Source organism: Diplotaxodon limnothrissa, linkage group LG23 (genome assembly GCF_057381915.1).
Source record: "Diplotaxodon limnothrissa isolate DT_005_m linkage group LG23, D_limnothrissa_male_GT1.1, whole genome shotgun sequence".
Classification (NCBI taxonomy): domain Eukaryota; kingdom Metazoa; phylum Chordata; class Actinopteri; order Cichliformes; family Cichlidae; genus Diplotaxodon; species Diplotaxodon limnothrissa.
In genome coordinates this window covers 9,035,392-9,054,819 of record NC_140617.1, presented here as the reverse complement: position 1 = coordinate 9,054,819, position 19,428 = coordinate 9,035,392, and the positions used below count along the sequence as shown (strand labels likewise).

The 19,428-nt window shown below is 40.4% G+C and overlaps 1 protein-coding gene across 1 annotated transcript in view; it reads left to right on the top strand.

The window, feature by feature from the left end:
• Positions 1-19,428, top strand: part of sh3rf1 (SH3 domain containing ring finger 1) — a 54,241-nt gene that overhangs the window by 31,008 nt on the left and 3,805 nt on the right. The window contains exons 3-8 of the mRNA XM_085348406.1: positions 4,811-5,086; positions 5,582-5,677; positions 9,314-9,619; positions 13,879-13,989; positions 17,659-17,786; positions 18,493-18,663. Coding sequence (XP_085204532.1) covers positions 4,811-5,086; positions 5,582-5,677; positions 9,314-9,619; positions 13,879-13,989; positions 17,659-17,786; positions 18,493-18,663 — 1,088 coding nt within the window. The remainder of the gene's footprint in view (positions 1-4,810; positions 5,087-5,581; positions 5,678-9,313; positions 9,620-13,878; positions 13,990-17,658; positions 17,787-18,492; positions 18,664-19,428) is intronic.

The following is a 19,428-nucleotide window of genomic DNA, read 5'->3' as shown; positions in this document are numbered from 1 at the left end:
GGTGAAGAGCGTAAGAACTGAGGGATGACGGTGATGGCAGCGGCTATATGTGCGGGCGGGGCCTTGCGCGTGTCATCACACGTCATCTGCCGTAAAGGCGTGAATAAAGGTTTCTTCAGCCAGGACACGCGAGGGCGTGATATCCCATACTTATGTGTTGTACCGAGTGAATCGACTGAAAGGGAACTGGGGAGGAACCACAAGTCCTACTTTTGTGTCTGATTATTCTTTTGGCAATTACTTTTAACTATGACAATTTCTTATCCGTTTCCCTGCTTAATGTTAATCTCATTGAGCTGCATTAGCATCTTACCCCCGTATCTCCATTGCTGCTCTCCATATATCTGTCACCTCGGCACCATATATTTTACAAATCGAGCAGCGAATTTTACCTTCCAGTTCAGTTGAGTCTTGTTTCATGTTAGTAATGTTGCTGTTACCTGGATCCTGAGGATTCAAGTTGAGTTTCTTTTCACTGGGACACCCTTTTTCCTTTGCTCTTTTCCTTTGACTTTTTTTTTTTCTTGGAGCAGTTCCCACATCAGTTGATTTAGCTAGTTGCCTGTGCCTGTTTGCATGCCTTCCAGTTCAGATTTTAAAAAAAAGTGTAATGGAAGAAAATATGAATTCATAAAACCACAGTGGACTGGTGCAAACTGTGACTCTAGTTAGTCAGTCATTGTAAAAATACCCATAAAATGCCTAAAATTCAGTAGCACAAGAGGACAGCTTCTGGGTTTGAAAAGTGAAACCTCAAGCCTTTATTTCTTATACTGACCAGCAGGTGGCGAGCACTCTGGTTGTTTAAAAAAAATATAGTTACAAAAATGTATGGTTTCATTTGGTAATTTCAAGTCATATTGAATTTAACATAATGTTATTTTGTAAATTATGATCCCACTAGACTCAAAAACGATAATAGAGTGGGCTTTACTGTGGGATTGACATTGAAAGCTAGCCTGTGAGCTTGTAGCCTCAGTTCAAGAGATGTCCTCTGTAATGCAGGCCTTTACATTTTCTTTTTAATTATTTATAATCTGCAGTGGTGCTTTGTTCACCAGAAATTATTATTTAAGTTTTGTTTTAGGGTAGCAATAACAACTACTACAAGTATTAACAACCTAATGCGGTCTAATGGGGTTATGAAACAGCTGCCTGGTGTAACTTGTGCTTTCTCAGTGCTCATACTGTAATTATTTATACGGTGTCTGCAAACCTAAATATTTCTTTCACCACACCACTTATCTACTATTTTAGCTGAAATTTAGCAGCTGGGTGGTATTAAATTGTCTCTAAGTAACACTCTTAGTGATTTTGGTGTTGAAAAATTAATGTCCCTCAAATGTCTTGTGGCCTGCAAACTATCTCTTTTGCTTTTTGGGGGCTGAAGTGGGATTTTGCTGCTGTTGGTAATCATGGATTATAAATGTTTAAAGAGGCTAAAAGTCATTAGCCATCTGCGTATTCTTAGAGTAGCGACCTTGTGTTACAGCAACACGACAGTGGCTGCTGTTGCTGTATAATCACTTCTATAAACTTTCACTGCAGATGTTGAACAATTGAAGGCTTGTAATGAAAAAAAGACGACTTGATTTGACCAAAATAAATCCTGTGTTGTAGATGGCTGTTCTCTTGGCTGTCTGGCAGTTGAGCTTGAAATCAGGACAGCGCTTTTTCCACAGCAACATTCATCCAGAGATGTACACTTCCCATCCTGCCCCCAGGGAGGGGTTAAAAGCAATAAAGATGAGAATGATTTGTGTGCACTTGTGTGTTTATGTAATGTGTGTGTGTGTGTGTGTGTGTGAGAGAGACTTTTTTTTTTTTTTTATAGCATTCATGTGGTTGACGCTCTTTAGCTCGCCATATGTTCCTGTTAGAAGCTTCTTGTGCTCTCCAGGGTGATGTTTGGTCAGGGTTGATGGTGCTTCTTTATGAAAGTCTCCTGCAGAAACAACAGCACTGTCTCCATGGATTCACACCGGATATTAGCCCCCACCCCCAGTTTAAGACAGTCTTATGCACACTCTTGCATCTAGCTTCCAACAGCTTGTTTCTGGGAGATGATGAACTAAGTGGGTGCATTATGAAATAAATGAACATTTTTCTATACTTGAAATCATTTAACGCTACTCTAGTAGAATAAAAAAAAAATACAAATATGGAAGTAGAAATTGGAATAAGAGTGCCTCCTTTCACCAGGCATGAGGGGGAGATTGAAATCACAAATTGGTGGTAAAGGAAGTACCCCTGATGTGTGTCGCGGGTTTGTTTTCTGCTTTAAAATCATGCCAGGATTGCTTCAGAAGTACTGCGTTTCGTCTGCATCAGGTCCTTTATTTTGAAAGTTGACTGCACGCCTCTCCTGCGTTTGTCTTCCTCTCGGCCTTGTCTTCTTTAAATCTTCTTTAAGTTGTTTTTAAAACTCTCTTCAGAACTGAGAGCTACTTCTGTGTTTGCTCAAATCACGAATGTTATCCTGAGTGGGCACGATCAGCTCTAGTGGACAAATGAATGAAGTTTATTGTTATATTCAGTGAAAAGCTCCATCAAAAAAAAAGAAAGCTGACAAAGCATCCATTGCTAAGGTCCGTTGACCATATTATTAATTTATCTATGCATTTTTTTTAAAAATGGTCCAGATTGATGGAATTATTTGGAAAATCTGAAATTTACATGGCTTTCAATGAGCCTCTTTCCAGTAGAGTTTTTTTTACTTTATTAGCATGTTGAATGACTTTTACTGTGTACAGAAGCGATTGCATAAGAGTGCTGATTTTGGACACTGCGCTACTGCTGAAGGGTTTTTATTGAGTCCTGGCCTCAGTGTACAAACAAGTGGTTACAATTGTCCCAGTTTGAGGGGGACAAGCATTTTATATTTACAATGTAATTATATCCACTTGTTTTTGTATGGCTTGAACCTGTTCTGTCATTTAAAACAAAAATGTCAGAGTTTGCACTTTCATTTGCATTTTCATCACGAAACTCCCTGCCAGGCCTGGGTGGGCTCAAAAGCCCCGTTTCCCCCTGAAAGGAGGCCCAGTTCCAGTGCAGTGTGCAGGGGGCTGCAGCACCGCTCCTCCCCTTTCTCTGTCTCCCACAGGCTAGACCAGCAGAGTCGGAGAGCGATTGGCTCTGTGCTTCAGGCTGGGTGATTCTCTGCAGCAGGGCAATGTCACCCTGGCTCACCATCATGGTTCACTCTGTACTTTTACTCTCCACTGAGGCTTTAAACAGTTCATTAGTTTTTAACAAGACTGCAGAGCTCCAAACTCTGCTTTTTTTTTAACCCCTCACTCTCTTGTATCTACTTGAGTCTTCATTGCAGGCTCTACTCTGTGTATTTTACACTATCAGTTTTTTCCAGTCTGTTTCATAGCATTTGTGATTCTGATCACTCCAAAGGGAGCAGCATGATAAATGGTGGGGGTTGTCTGGACTGAAGCCTTCCTCATGGACACCCATCCTGAATAGAGAACATTGATGCTTCTCTATCCTCTATGCTGCTTCTCCCCCTTACTTGCTGTCCCTCTTTACTTGGATTGTCATTGCCTGAATGAGCCTTTCAGGACTCTGGTCTAGCAGGCTGAGATTAAAAAAAAAAAGTTCCTCTGCAAGATAAAGCGAGCAGGGCCCTGAGCCTTCTGAAGACGCTCTCTCCTCACAACCAGCCGCGGCCACACTATAAGTGTGAAAAGCACTTGTTGCTTTTCCTAATCTCGATAAACGGGTGAATATATGCGTAGTCCACAAGTTCTGTTTGATCAGGCTTTGATTGCATGCAGATTAATGGTCCTTTAGGAGAGTAGGTTTGTCAAAATTCAATCTTCAACCTTATTTTGAACTTGTTACAGCCCTGAATACATTCATGTAGGGGCTGAATGCATGCTTGTGAGCTACATGTCCGCCACTGCTACGGTCCTGGTGTGGATTCTGTCCAATTTCCATTTAAAATGTCAGACTTTATTAATTTTTCTTTACCGTTTTTTGTTGTTCCAACTAAAGAAATGTTAAAACTACACAACAGGAAATGTTTTGGAGCATATATGGAATTTCACTATATTGTACAATAACATCCATCCATCTATCCATTTCCTGCTTAAACAGCTGAAAAAGATAAGTAGTCGTAAAGATAAGTAGTAGTCCCACTGGCTCCAGCACTGGGCAGAAGAGACTAAACAACCCGTCTGATTTCAAGTCAGACTTGACAGGATTGGACAGGCATTTTATTTACATGACTTCTCTCAGTTTTCACACCAGGACAATTAAAAAAGCTGTTTCGAATTATAATCATTTAAAATGTTATGTTTTATAACTATTGTGGTTGCTGTCGTGCACATTTTTGGTAAGAAAACAAGATTTAAAGTATTCTGTCTCATAAATGCAAGATGCTTCTAGCATCTACTTAAGAGTCAGTTAAAAATTCACACAAGCCATTATAAATTTAAACTGTGGATAGTCCTTCTGCCACGTTATTCATCATATATACATGTCATTTAGCTTTTTTTATCATGTTTTTTATTATTTATTTTTTGCATTAATAAGTAATGACTTCTCTAGATATCTGCTGGCTGCTGTGGAAGTCCTGAGAAATTGGCCATTGTCATCAGTACACTGACTTGTGTTTGTTGGCTGTTTGCTTTCATATTGATATTGACTCATGAAAACCCTGTCACTCTGCATCTTTGCATCATATAAGTGTGTTGTAGTTTCTCCTACACATGCTTCAGGCACAAAATGATTGAGCTTTATATGCAGCTGTCCACAACTAAGTTTTTCAATCTTTTCTCTCCCCCTCGGTTTTCAGGGCGTACCCCAGCTCCCGTGTGCCAAGGCGCTCTACAACTACGATGGCAAGGAACAAGGAGACCTCAAATTCAGCAAGGGTGACATTATCATCCTGCGTCGACAAGTGGATGAGAACTGGTACCACGGTGAGATGGGTGGAGTCCACGGCTTTTTCCCCACCAACTTTGTCCAAGTTATTAAGCCGCTGCCACAGCCGCCACCTCAGTGCAAAGCTCTCTATGACTTTGAGCTCAAAGATAAAGAGGCCGACAAGGACTGTCTGCCCTTCTCAAAGGTGAGGCGCAGCAGCACTGCAAACCCACACTTCTGCCACATGGTCAGTGTAGTAAAACAAAAATACCTCTCATTACAGTGACACTCTTTCTTCTAAGCTTTCATTTACTCAGGTTTTGTGTGTATGTTGGAATGTCAGGGTTGTTGACGCCCAGAGAAATGGTTTAGATTTTCAGCCAGACTTCTTGATGAACAGCTGTAATTAGGAACGTCTTAACTACAATAATTAAGCAGTTATGTCTGTCCAGCTGTTGGGTCATGGTCTGCTGTTTATTCTTTCACCAGTTTGTGCCACATGAGCAAAAACCTAAACAAGCTTACTAAGTATTTTTCCAAACACAATGACCCCTGTGTTTTTACTCGTGGGCATGTACCGTTTAATAAAACTTTGCACCCACCTCATTATTTCTGTTCAGTGTTTGTTCCTCAAGGATGAGCAACTCTCTTAGTTAGCAGTATCCTTAATGAGTGTTTTCCTGTCTGTCTGGAATTTCAGGACGATATCCTGACTGTGATCCGCAGAGTAGATGAAAACTGGGCCGAGGGAATGCTGGGAGATAAAATTGGAATTTTCCCCATCTCGTATGTTGAGGTAAGACGACTAACGGGACTCTACAGTGTCACCAATCGCTCCAGGAGCAGGTGTCTCACTAAGATCAGTTCCTTTGAACACCTTCCTTATATATCTCACAAAATATGTATGATACTCCGCATCCTTTTGAAATGCTTATGTTTCATTGAACCATTAAAAACGTCTTTGAAGATTTAGACAGTCGCGGTCTCACTGACAGTCTCGTGTAAAAGCTTTAGGAATAATTTAGACTGAATTAAGCAAATCTTTGCCCTTGAAAGATCATTTCATTTTCACTTGAAGAAACTGTTCACGTGAAGATCAAATAGGTGCGACTCGCTCTGCAAATGTCTGCCTCCTCTTAAATATGCACTCATTGACCACTTTATTATGTGCAGCTGGGATTTCCACACACTGGGTTCTGTAGAGTTTGCAGAAAATGATCAGTTTCCCAAATATATAATACGAAATGGAAATCGTGGATCCATCCTGCTTTGTGTCAGATGTTCAGGCTGGTGGTTGTGTTAAGTGTTCAAGATGTTTCATTGGTACATTTTGGATTAGTTATACCTACTGGGCTGAGCTGGTATGTTAGCCCTCTTCAACCTTCTTTTGATAGCAGATGTAAACCATAGGAAGCAAAAAACAAAAGTTTCCTAAATGAAACTGTTCACATTTTTGGATAATTGGATGATGATGTCTACAGCTGCTGACATTTTTTGTTTTTTTGAAATTTGACCGCCTCAAGTCACGTTTTGTGGTTTAATTAGAAATCATGCACCTCTGTAGTCAGTATATCTCCAAAACTGGGCAACTCACCAAAATAATCTATATAAATTATTATAGAAACATTATAGATTTAAATGCATTTGGTGGAGACATGGTGTCCATCAATTAGATTGCGGAAGAATCTTGAGGTTAGTCTGTGCAAGTTTTTCAAAGCTGTGACAGTTGTTTTTTTGTTTTTGTTTTGGCATTTTTTTTATTTATTGCTGTTGTATGTTTTCTGTCCTTTTATACTCATATTTTTCTACACTGAGTGGGGGTTTTGCAGAAGCAGAATGCAGTGTTTCCAAGGCTATAAATCATTTTGTATCTTAACAACTGAAACTGCAGAATAGAACATTTTGTTGTCTTCTCCCCTCGATGCTAGGCAGTCGTTTTTCTGGTTTCATAAACAGTGGCAGAATCATAGCAAATGTACAGCGACCTAAAATGTTCTTTGTCTCTGCATAACCAGTGAATATCTAGGTCATAGTTTTTTTTTTCATCGCCTCAGGGGCTTTTTTTGCGTCTTCAGTTGTGCATATGAATTAATCTATAAAGTTGGCCTTATAATTTAATGAGATGAAGGGCTCTCACCTGGTGCTTTGCTCTTAATCCTGCATGTATATTTGTTAATGTGCTGACATGTCAGTGATGAACCTGCACAGGATCTGAGTGTAATGCATAGCTTTTATGTCCTAAGTAGACAGAGCTGCTTGGGGCAACCTGTGACAGCAAGTAAGCACACCCTGTGATTAACTGAACCCTTTTTAGTGTTGCTTCTTTGATTTATACCTCACTGTCAGTCATACATTATGGTGCCTGAAAGGGTTAAAAAGCCTGTGGTTTCATAGCTGGCTTTGAACCATCAACTCTTTCAGACTAAAGCCCCCTGCACAGAAGATGTATCATGAACAGCAGAAATATTATAATTTAGTATTTGTTTGTTCAGTTCAGTTTATTTTAATGTATTAAAAGTCATCCTTAGTCATATTAGTCAAAAAAAATGTGTGCACAAACCTAATGCTAATTGTGTTGACAAATTTGACTAAAGGTAAAGAGGCTGTCTTCATATTGTAGTGTACTTTAGTGTGTTTTGTAAGGGAAAAATTGTCAAAATTATTGCTTTTTATTATTTTTAGTTTGGTTAAACCACAGACACACATGCCAGGAAGACATTCAGTGACCCCTGCCCTGTAACCCCCAGCCACTGGGGGAAAAATGCTTATTGTTTGCCTACTGGTTGGCGAGAGGTTTGTGGGGGGTGATTTCTGTCACTGAGTAAAATTGGTCACAAAGAAGGTACTGCGCCAAAGTCCTTGTGATTTCTTTGATTGCTGATCACTTTGATTGCTGTGGTCGGTCATAGTTTGTATGGAATATACCGATTTGTCTGCAAATACTGGCTAACTACTCCCTGACTGATAGTAAAACTAAAAGTGCAATTTAAACCAGAACCAGAGAACTGTCTTCTTCAAAGTAAAAATTGCACCCTTTAAAATGTGTTGGCACAAGCTTTCATCCCATGACAGGAAGCAGCCCCAAACAGCTACTCACTAACTGGTCAGGGGATCCGCTTTTTTTTTTTTTAAACTAGCGATCAAAGGTTGCCATGGAGTTGCCAACTGGTCTCTAGGCCTTTGTGACCGAGGCTTTAACTAAGACCTTGTTTTGGTTTTATATAGAAAAAATAATAGTTATCTTAATTTTATTTATATGGCATCTTCACAAAGTCCTTTTACAAAAAAGCAAAACCAGAATACTAAATTCAGATGGGCAGACATCAGGATCAAAAACATACAGAAGTTAAAACTGAGGAAAACATGACAGAGAAAAAAGTCAACACAGATTATCATCATCATCATCATCGTTTATTTATATAGCACTTTAAAAACACACAAGGCTGACTAAAGTGCTGAACAATAGAAACATAATAGATACCATGAGAATAATAAATACGATAAAATAATAAACATAGCAAAAACAATAAAATACAAGTCAGTCAACCACTGAGTCAAAAGCCAGTGAATAAAAATGCGTTTTCAATCCGGATTTAAAAACCAGCACTGATGTCGATTGCCTAATGTGAAGAGGAAGATTATTCCAAAGCTTAGGAGCCACGATCGAGAACGCTCGGTCTCCTCTCAGTTTCAGCCGTGATTTGGGGACTGAGAGCAACAGCTGCTCAGCTGACCGGAGTGAACGAGTGGGGACATAGGGCTTCAGCAAATCAGACAGATACGCAGGTGCCAGACCATTTAAAGATTTAAAAACCAATAAAAGAATCCTAAATTCATTATAATACTAATAACAATGTAAAAGCATTTTTAACACAAAGCTGAACAGCTATTCATAAATGATGCAGGTGAGACGATAGGACTACAAAATATTGCATGAAAGCAAATATGTAAAAATGTGTTTTTAGGAAGTTTGTAAAGAATTTCAAGTGCATAAAAGCTTTTTTGTCTTAGTTAATTATAAGCTTGACAAGCAGCAACCTCTTTTGTGTCTGTAAAGGTGACAGTGCTGACATTGGAGCTTATTCATGTTTTCAAAGCTCTTGGACGCTGATACAGAATCTCTATATTGGTATAAAATTCACTTCTTGTGTTTATGGGTGAATAATTTGAGTTAAATTGAATTGTGTAGACATATGTAAGTTAGACAAATGTGAGACAGAGGACTGAAAATGTGATGTCCAACTTGGGCACGTTCTTTTCCTCACCCTCTCCAGTCAATACATTAAGAGAGACTTCCCATGACAATAAGATTAATTATAGAGAGTGACAGTTTTCGTGATCATTTTAATGCTTCTTCCCCCATCAGTCCTTCATTTTACTTACTTCCAACTCCTCTCTTCATAACCCTGCTGGCTCTCTTCCTCTCTTGTAGTTCAATTCGGCAGCTCGGCAGCTTATAGAGTTGGACAAGCCGTCCGACTCCAGTGGAGACTCCGGGGAAGGGGCCTCCTCAGGGCCTCAGACAAATGGTGCCCACCGGGTAGGGGAGAAGAAGAACAGCAAGAAACGACATTCTTTCACCTCTCTCACCATGTCGCACAAACCCATGCTAGCACCTCCCCCCCAGCGCCACTCCATGGAGATTAGCGGTCCGGTCCTCATCAGCTCCAGCAACCCCACGGCAGCAGCTCGAATCGGAGAGATCAGCGGGGGCCTCTCCTGCAGCGCACCTTCACAGGTATGATGCCATTGGGGAGTGCTGTTGCCTCTGAATGATGCTATACAAAATTTTTTAGATGGGTTGTACGTGCCCAAACATATGGTACACACAGGATTTTTCAGATAGTCAGAGCTGGAGCAAAACCCAGCATTATATAAACAAGGATTATTTTGAGCCATAAGTCATGCAAAGCTTCTCTAACAGAGTTCAAGAATAAGAATTTGCAGTTAGGAATGAGAATGAGAATAATGGGTCTGCTTTAAACACACAGAGTTGAAAAATGTACATTCCTCTTCACTCCATGATTCTGGTTGAGATGAGTCATTTAACCAGCTGACTTGTAAATATCCTGTTCCCTGGTCTGTAATTGCATAACTTGAAAAAAAGAAAAAGAAGGAAAAACAGAAACCAGCTTCAGCTCTTTTTTCCACAAGATATTTATTGCTTTTCAGAGGCTTCACTCTCCTTCTGTCAGCAATTAGGCTGACTTCCCTTTCCCCCCGTCATACCAAACAGGCCATTGCTCCATCTGAGCGTTTGAAATCATGGATGCGTGACTCCACTCATCCACAAAAATGACTCCAGCTTAGCCCTAAAGGTTTCCACACCAACCCTGACATGACGGCAGCTCACAGCTGCCTTGTGGTTGCCAGCCGGCTGTGATTGAGCTCTGACTTGGTGCTGTGCAAGACAAATGTTTTGTGGGTTTAACTTGGCCTGGAGCTGTCCGTTTCTTAAAGTTTGTGCATCTAATAATAAGTAAATGGTATTTGAAAAGAATTCAAATAGTTGTTGCTTATCAAAGGGAAGTAAAGGCTGTTAAATTGTAATGAATTCATTTCAAGTAATTTTATAAATGGTGCTGAACTAATCTAGTTAGTTTTATTAGGGGAAGGTGGATTCCCTGATACTTACTGGTAGTTTAAATTCCTCGGCATAATAGGAAGGGACCTGTTATGCCTTTTCTTATTTTAGTCATTAGCATCCACTATTGCTTATTTAACTGCTACTGAGTCTTAAGCAGCAGGTTTTCCCATCTCATTCTTAGTTTTTGGAAATCGTATCAAAGCAGATGTATCTGTGAAACCTTGGGACGGTGCATGCTTATTGGCTAGGGACTTGTCAGTCACACAGTGACTACCATGCTTTGTCCCGCTTGTTGATAGCAACGAGAACCATAATTTTAAAATTTGTGGCCATGTTGCATTTAGTATCACATAAAACTAATGATAGAAGACATAAACATATCAGGAAAGTGTTTACAAAAGTCACAGATAAGGGAGCCAGTTTGCCTGTAGACTTTATATAACTAGTTCGCTTTTGCGGCAGAGGAGTCGCCTCCTGCTGGCCAGAGATAATTCATGTAGGTTTAAGGCTTTGCTTTTCAGGCCTGTAAGAAATATTCATTTTTAAAGACACTGCATAGCTATAGTGGCTTCTTTCTGACAGAACATGAACTGAGGGGCTTCATCAAGACCCAGCACAAGACAAGTGGAAGGATTATTTTGAACTACAAATTATGCAGTAGTTGAATCCATTAATCAAAATATGGTAGAGTTGGAGGTTAATATAAGGCTTGTAGTTTATTATTATTTTGAGAGAGATTTTGTTGTTCTGGGAGTTGTCTGGGGAGCTTGCAGCTAAAACATTTTTTCTGTTACTTTCTGATTTTTATGTATTTGTTTTCTTCTCCTCTTTTTTTTAACGTACTTACTTCATTGTCTGGTTGCTGCAGACTTTCAGAAATGCTACGTTCCAAAACCCCCTATTAAGCTCAATCATTAATCTTTCATCTGCAGTGAGTGTTTATGTGCTGCTTTGTGAGAGGGAGACAAGGCGAGCGCTTGTCTGCAGTAAAGCGGATATTGAGGATCATCCTGTCTTTTTTCTTCTTTTTTTTAAAACTAAAAGCTTTTCATGTAAATATGATTTACGTATCATCAAAGCCGTCTGTCTGTGCAGAAGGCATAATCAGGTTTATAACGACCTTATCCCAGTAATCATTATCATGATATTTCAGGAATAAAAGAACCTGTATATGTCTGCGTAAAGTGATCCCCCCCCTACTGACAACAGTGCTAATGATATGTGTGATTTATAGATCTTTGTTTAATAAAAACACAACAGAAAGAGTCCCCAGGCTTTATACGCACAGATTTTGTCTCCTGTCTCCCGTTTACCTTTTCTCATCTCCTCTTCTTCCAATTCCCAAACAATAGACAAAGGTAAGCCAAAGAAAACAGGCCGTGTTTGAAAGCCTTGACTACAAACCCCAAGGGACACGTATTTATTTAATTTAACATAGTGCACCCTCCTTGTATTTTGGCATTTATTCTTTTCAGACAGCCGTTTCACTAACAGTGCCACTTTTGAGTACAGAGTTAGATTTTTCTTGCCCTCCTTACTGAAAAATACACCTTAGGAGGCGGCTCTGTCTTAGGCAGTCATCCATGGAGAGAGACCACAGGCTACAGGGAGATATTGTGTGTCCAACAGTATGGCCTTGTTGCCAGCACACCATCATGACTCATGTGGATGACTGACTGGGAAAGCCGCCTCTCTTTACACGTCCAATGAAATGTCCTGCTGTGCAGTCACCTGATTTTTTTGTTGGCCTGTAAGGTCATGAGGCCAACTTTGTGGTTATAACTGGAATAAAAAGCCACACATGTGCGTCACTGTTTCAGTGAGAGTCATTTACACACAATGTGACAGGCGAGTCACAGGGTAATTTTTCACGTCAGTTTTCTCCCACACATAGACCGTAGACGTGTTTTTATAGAATTTTGTAGTTTTTAATCCGCCTGTTAGAACTACGGCATCTGCATTAGATTTACTAGCGCTCGTTATTGCCTGAATAAAAACTGGCCTTGTGGGGGTGATTATGCTAATAGGCACAATTGAGCTGTGTGTAGTTACTACAGTGAGTCTCTCTTACCCTAATTAACACAAATGTTTGCCCATTCCTGTTATTTTTGGCCTTTTGATAAGAAGAAAATGTGTCATATGATTTAGTAAATGAGATTCAACTGAAAGAAAAATGCTTAAAAGTATATTTTTATCATTTTCCTGGTGATTTTTATTAGTAAGACCAAAATCTTTTTGGAGAGCACCAAAATTATTGCGTGCAAGAGAAATCTTGATTGTTGACAATACATCCGTCCACTTCAAGGTCACGGGAGAGTGGAGGGTTGTAGGGTCCTGTCACAAGGCTTATTATCGACAGTCCCCTCACTTCTTTTAAAGTTCAGGCGCTATAAACTCTTTTCACTTTTTCCAGTGAGTCTCTTCTCTTTCCTGTGTTGGACTACAGCTGAAACAGATCTGGATATCTGCTGCTAACTAGATGGAATTTCTAACATGAATCTGGAGGCGGTGAAAACCTGCTTCATGTTGCTCTACGCAGACCTCACAGAGGCTGCACAACAAAAGAAAAACCACCAGCTGCAGTCCAAAGTCATGAATGCAGCTACTCGGAGACCATTCCAGTGGTCAGCGAACCGTTTATTGATATACACTCAGGTGTTTAAACTTATCATTAAGGGTACAGGGGAGGTTTTCCAATGTTGTGTTCATGGCAGAAAGACTGTGAACAAATGGTGCAATGCAACAAAGGACTAATGCAAACTGGTTTCAGGGAGATGGGAAACATCGGGCTACAAGACACAGCCGAAACAAATCCAAGATGATGAGACAGGGGAAGCGAAACTAGAAAAGGTCCCAGTGACAGAAACTACCAGTATAAAATGGGAAGTCATAAAACAATTAAATACCTAACACGGAAAGGGAGACGGTGAACACAGGATGAAAAACTGAAGCTCAGCTAATTATCTTATTTAGCTTATTATATTAACTTCTTACATTTTTTTTAAATTTAATATAATATAATTATTATATTTAAACTATATCTATTTATGAATCACAAAAGGAAACAGAACTGAGACAGGAAAGAATAAAATCCTGGAAAAGATAACAGGAGTTAGAAGCTCGAATACAAAACAAAATGACCAAAACAAAGGGCAAACTAAGAAGTAAATATACAGCAATAAACCTAACTAAAATCTAGGGTCAAAAACCCCAGTTGTTGCACAGTTATTTAGCTGTACTGACATCCAAATCTGTGCCATAAACACTCTGTGCTGGGATCAGCGGTGATGCACATATGTCCTCATCCTGTAGGTGTAATTAATCAGAATAGCTGGAGCTCATTTCTATTCTTTGTGTGTGAGGAGTCGTTGCAGTGTTTTTAATGGTCTACATTTGTCTTTTGTTGACAGGTACATATTTGCACAACTGGCCTAATTGTGACCCCGCCTCCTAGCAGTCCTGTTACTACAGCAACCGTCTTCACATTTCCCTCAGAGACGAGCTACACATCCATCCCTGTGGTAAGACTTTAAAAAAAAATTGCTCAAGACAGCATTTGTATGAATTTTAAAGTAAATGTTGATTGTTACTGGGGACTTAAGTGGTCTAATGATCATTGGTTCTCTTGTTGTTGGTTAATTTAGTAGAAAGACATCCACCCACCATAACCTCTTTTTACCCCTCAGCCTGTAAAAGGCTGATAGGGCATTGTTGTCAACCTGCCAGGCGGGCAACGTGGGGAGTGCTGTTGCCTCTGAATGATGCTATACAAAATTTTTTAGATGGGTTGTACGTGCCCAAACATATGTTACACACAGGATTTTTCAGATAGTCAGAGCTGGAGCAAAACCCAGCATTAGATAAACAAGGATTAGTTTGAGCCATAAGTCATGCAAAGCTTCTCTAACAGAGTTCAAGAATAAGAATTTGCAGTTAGGAATGAGAATGAGAATAATGGGTCTGCTTTAAACACACAGAGTTGAAAAATGTACATTCCTCTTCACTCCATGATTCTGGTTGAGATGAGTCATTTAACCAGCTGACTTGTAAATATCCTGTTCCCTGGTCTGTAATTGCATAACTTGAAAAAAAGAAAAAGAAGGAAAAACAGAAACCAGCTTCAGCTCTTTTTTCCACAAGATATTTATTGCTTTTCAGAGGCTTCACTCTCCTTCTGTCAGCAATTAGGCCGACTTCCCTTTCCCCCCGTCATACCAAACAGGCCATTGCTCCATCTGAGCGTTTGAAATCATGGATGCGTGACTCCACTCATCCACAAAAATGACTCCAGCTTAGCCCTAAAGGTTTCCACACCAACCCTGACATGACGGCAGCTCACAGCTGCCTTGTGGTTGCCAGCCGGCTGTGATTGAGCTCTGACTTGGTGCTGTGCTCTGACTTGGACACCCAAGTTTGTCAATATGACAACTAGAAAACGAAGCAACGTAGGAATTTGAAATTGATGCTATAAGTGCATCTACTAAAAATCTTGGACGACTTTGAATCTCAGTGACCCTGACCTCAAGGTGATAACTGGAGAAGGAAGTCACTCAGGATTTTCACATTCACAACTTAAGTGTATCTACTAAAAATTTCAGTGGCCGGTAGCCTTGATCTCAAGGTCAAAGTGTGAATGCACCGTCAGGCCTACCGGAGCTTAGATGGACTGTATTGCAGGGCTTGTAAAGAGTGGTAGAAGCCCAACATTTAGTACACTTCTTATGTCACTCCAGACTTTCAAAAACAGCATAACATCATCTGGCAATGGCATACATTATACCGGTTATTCTATTGAGATTGGATTAACTGATCCAGTAATCCCCTGAGGTCTAAGTTATCGTCTCTATCACCTGTAGGATTAAAATGTAGGTTTGCGGTTACCATCAATGAAGACTTAAACCTCAAAGCGTTAAAACGTGTTGCCGATGATTGGCCAGACATCCGTTTATGTCAGGGTCTTTTAGACAAAGTTTTGTTCATCTGTATTCTGTGCCGATAATGGTTTTACAATTCTACACTTTGCAAACAACTTTTTAACAACACCTATGTGTAGAGGGAAAAAGAATGAGTGCAGCTAAAAATGTCAAGAAGTCCCTGCAGCCCACACAAAGCAGCACGTACACTTCCTGTCTGTCTGTGTGTATGCTCTGGCATGTGGAGTTTCTGAATGAGCAGGAATGTGTACACAAAAGGTTGCGCTCTCCGCTTCACTTGGGAACCCAACATGATGTTTTTGTACAGATGATTTCTCCAGCCTGCAGGCAACCTAATTATCTCAGCTCAAGCGTCGGCAGCGAACCGAAACGCACATCGACACCCACACATACACACAGCCCGTACGCACACCGCAGGGCTGTCTGAGTGCCACTCTCCTCCCCCAGTGTGTCATGGAAGCTATTACTCTGCTGTGCAGAACTGCCAGCATTCGGTTTGGGAAGACTCATCTCGCTCCTGGATAGGAGAGTCCTCTTCAGCATCATTCCAACACACTGGGACTTCATCTGGGTTTTTTTTTTTTGTTTTTAACAGTTTACGATTTTATAATGATGTGTTGTTTTCTCTTTTTTTTTTGATTATTTACTGTGTTTCATTTCCAAAGTTAATTATAAACCCGGATTAACTGACTCCAAAACTACGACTCATGGCAAAGAGAAAACAAAAGGATTCATAACCAAAGTTTGAACACAAATTATAACCGGTTAATGCCAATATATGTTGGTCCTGCCAGGTTAAATTGTTATTAAAAAATATGCCAGCCATAAGTACTAAATATACGCAAGTTAAAAGGACATTTTGTCACCATTTTGGAATGTAGAAAGAATAAAAGGGTTTGGGAAGAGCTCAAAGCGATGTGAAGAGGAAAAAAATAAGATGAAGTTTCACTAGACCCAAAATTAAATCTGTTTGATCTTTATTCAGAAGAACAAATTTCCACTAAAAAGAATATTATGTATTGAAAGATAACAAGAACATCTGTTTGAAAAGCTTCAGGGGCCATTTTTGCTGTTGTAAAAGAATGTCATTTTCCATTTATTTTTTTAAAAGAGAAAAACAAAGCTGTTAAAGACAGATCCTTCTATTCAATTTTGCTTATGTGAAGTTGGGTTTTGTTGGTAGCAGGCTAAGCAGGGTAACACTTTTTGCTTCCTCCTGCTCTTGAGGGGTTCCCAAGCCACATAAAACATTCTAGATCTATCCTAGACCTCCTTCAAATTGAGCATGCCCAATAATCTCCACAGGAAAGCAGCCAGAAAGCATCTTGTTTAGATGCTCCAATGATACCACCAAAGAGATGGAGAACTTGGGTGAGCACTAAAAAGTTTCCTCCTGGACCTGGAAGGGAAGCCTGTTGTCAAGCATCTGGTAGCTGTGATCCATATGGCTCAACTGAGCATATCCTGAATAAATATGTGTTTGCTGTCCTTTGGTTTGCCCATCCATCGTAACAGATTTTAAGGTAGAGTGCAATGGAGGCTGGACAGCAGACAAAGGCAGACATCAGATAACAAGTTTATAATTTTCAAACATGAAAAATTAATCTTGTGAATTTTTGACTTCTTTCTAAAATTGTACTTCTGCTTTGTGTGGTGACAGAGGAAGTTGGTGACTTATATTTTAATCCTGTAATCCTAGAAGCACAAAAGACATACAAAGAAAATCCCCTAAAGGCCTCCAGTCAAAAGCTTGAGCCTCTTTTGACCTTAAAGACGTTCACCAAGGGAAAACAAGTGAGTCAAGATGAATCTACTCATGACTGGTTTGAGGGTTGCTCTCAAGTGTGCCAACAGACATGCTTTTCACTTCATATGTTCCCAATTAAATACTGCAATGGATTTAACATCAAGCTATGCGGTGTCCTAGCAACAAACAAACAAGCAGAAAAGGAGATCCTCCGTTGCAATGGGACGTCGGGGACGAGACGACGGAGGCTGCCAAACCACTCTCCCTGGTGTTGACAGCTGGAGGGAATAACCCAAATGACAGATGATCTCTCATTCTTCTTCTTCCTTTGTTTCTCATAAACAAACTGGTTTCTGTGCTTATGCAACGTGCAGTCTGTTTGGTTTTTTTCTTCTTCCTGTGGTCCATTCTGCTTTTTTTTCCTGATCTTTCTGATTCAAACTGAGAGGAAATAAGTGACATAGTGAAAAATAATGTGATTTTTTTTTTTTTTTTCCTTTCCTCTATAGGATGCTCTCCCACCACCCCCACCGCCTCCCCCCCAGTCCTCCGTCGGTGGAGCTGCATATTCGCTGGCTGCCGGACAGAGACCCTCCCCCAGCATAAGCGACCAAAGTGGGAGACAAAGACCCACAGTGTGAGTAATAAAAACAGTCCCACATGAAAATATGCAGTCTTCTGAAATGTGCAGTGAAATGTCACAAGCGGTTTGTGCACTGATGGCCCAAAGCCTTAATGCACATGCTCGGATCAGAGGGAGGAAATCCTCATCTGTCTCTCACACAGCCCCCTCTTTCTCCCTCCCTCCCCCTCATCTGTCAGTTGAGAGTCTGCAGAGTGTGAGCTTCTGCTCAGGTGAAGGGGTCAAAGTCTGGGAGTGACAGTCTCCTGGGTCCCATTGGTCCATCCACTCGGTGACCCCTCACTTTTGACCCTTTCACCTTTTACCCTCATTACTCCCTGAAGACAAACCACCACCTGATAAGAATTAGATCCACTCATGCCTGTTTTCCTGCCATTGCATGCATGTCAGACTCATCCATTTATGTTCCCTCGCAGACAACACTGAAATCAGACTGAAAACATCCCAGCTGAGGCCTGTTTTTTTTTGGCAGCGGCAGAGACATGACCCACAAATTGTTTTGTCCTCCAGTGCAGATTTTCTCTGGGTCAGAGGGCACTGTCTTTGCTGGAGGCTCCCAGAGGAGCTGATGACAGATGTACTGGATGATGGGATGAATGCAAAGCAAATGGCATGCTTTTATTCCAGAGGGGAGAAAGTCCGCCATGAAAGCCATCTATGTGTCTGGTAAATGTCTCATCTTTGTTTGTTTTTCATGCAGCTATGTGGCAATGTTTCCCTACACTCCTCGAAAGGAGGATGAACTGGAGCTGAGGAAAGGAGAGATGTTTCTGGTGCTGGAACGCTGTCAGGATGGCTGGTTCAAGGGCACGTCCATGCACACGGGCAAGATTGGAGTGTTTCCTGGGAACTACATGAGCCCCGTCAGCAGGTCAGGTTATTCTTATCAGCATACTGTATACACACACACACAGGTGCACTCGCTTTCACATCCTTTTGTTTATGATGCAAAGCTATAGCATAAAAATTCCTCCAGTTTGCTGATAGTGTAAAGTATGCTGTGTTTTATTGATAAAGCCACACCTGATGTTTATTCTGCACAAATGCTTTTTGCTGAGTTATTGAACCAGCTTAGCAAAGAATAACTCCCATAAAAAATACATTTTGCTGCATAAATTCCTCATGAGAGTTTTTTGTTTTCCTGCATTCAGCTTTCAGTCTGACAAAATTGTAGACCTCATTTAAGGTTTTAGTAAGTTTTTGGTTTATGGTCAATTTAAACCATAACCGTGACTCTTATTAGTCACAGTTTAAGACCAGAAATCTTTACCTTCTTATGGCTAATGTAATTTACTAAATGCTACTTCAGTTCCAAACAACCACAGAGAGGCACACAGACTTAAAACTTTCCAGATTCTTTCAGGGTCAATAAAATGATTGGTACAGCTGCTCCTCCAGGTGCTAAAATCAAAAGTGTTGTCCAGGCATCATCGACAGAAAAGTGTTTATGAGGTGGATCGGGTAGTGGTAAGCTACTTAAATCTGGAAATGATCCTTCTAAAAACAGAGCTATGGTGCTGTGCATTTTTATTTGTCCATTTATAATCTTCCGCTTATCTGAAGTCAGGTCACAGTGACTGCTGGCGAAGCCGGGTATTCCAGACCTCGCTTTTCCCAGCAATGTTTTCCAATTCCT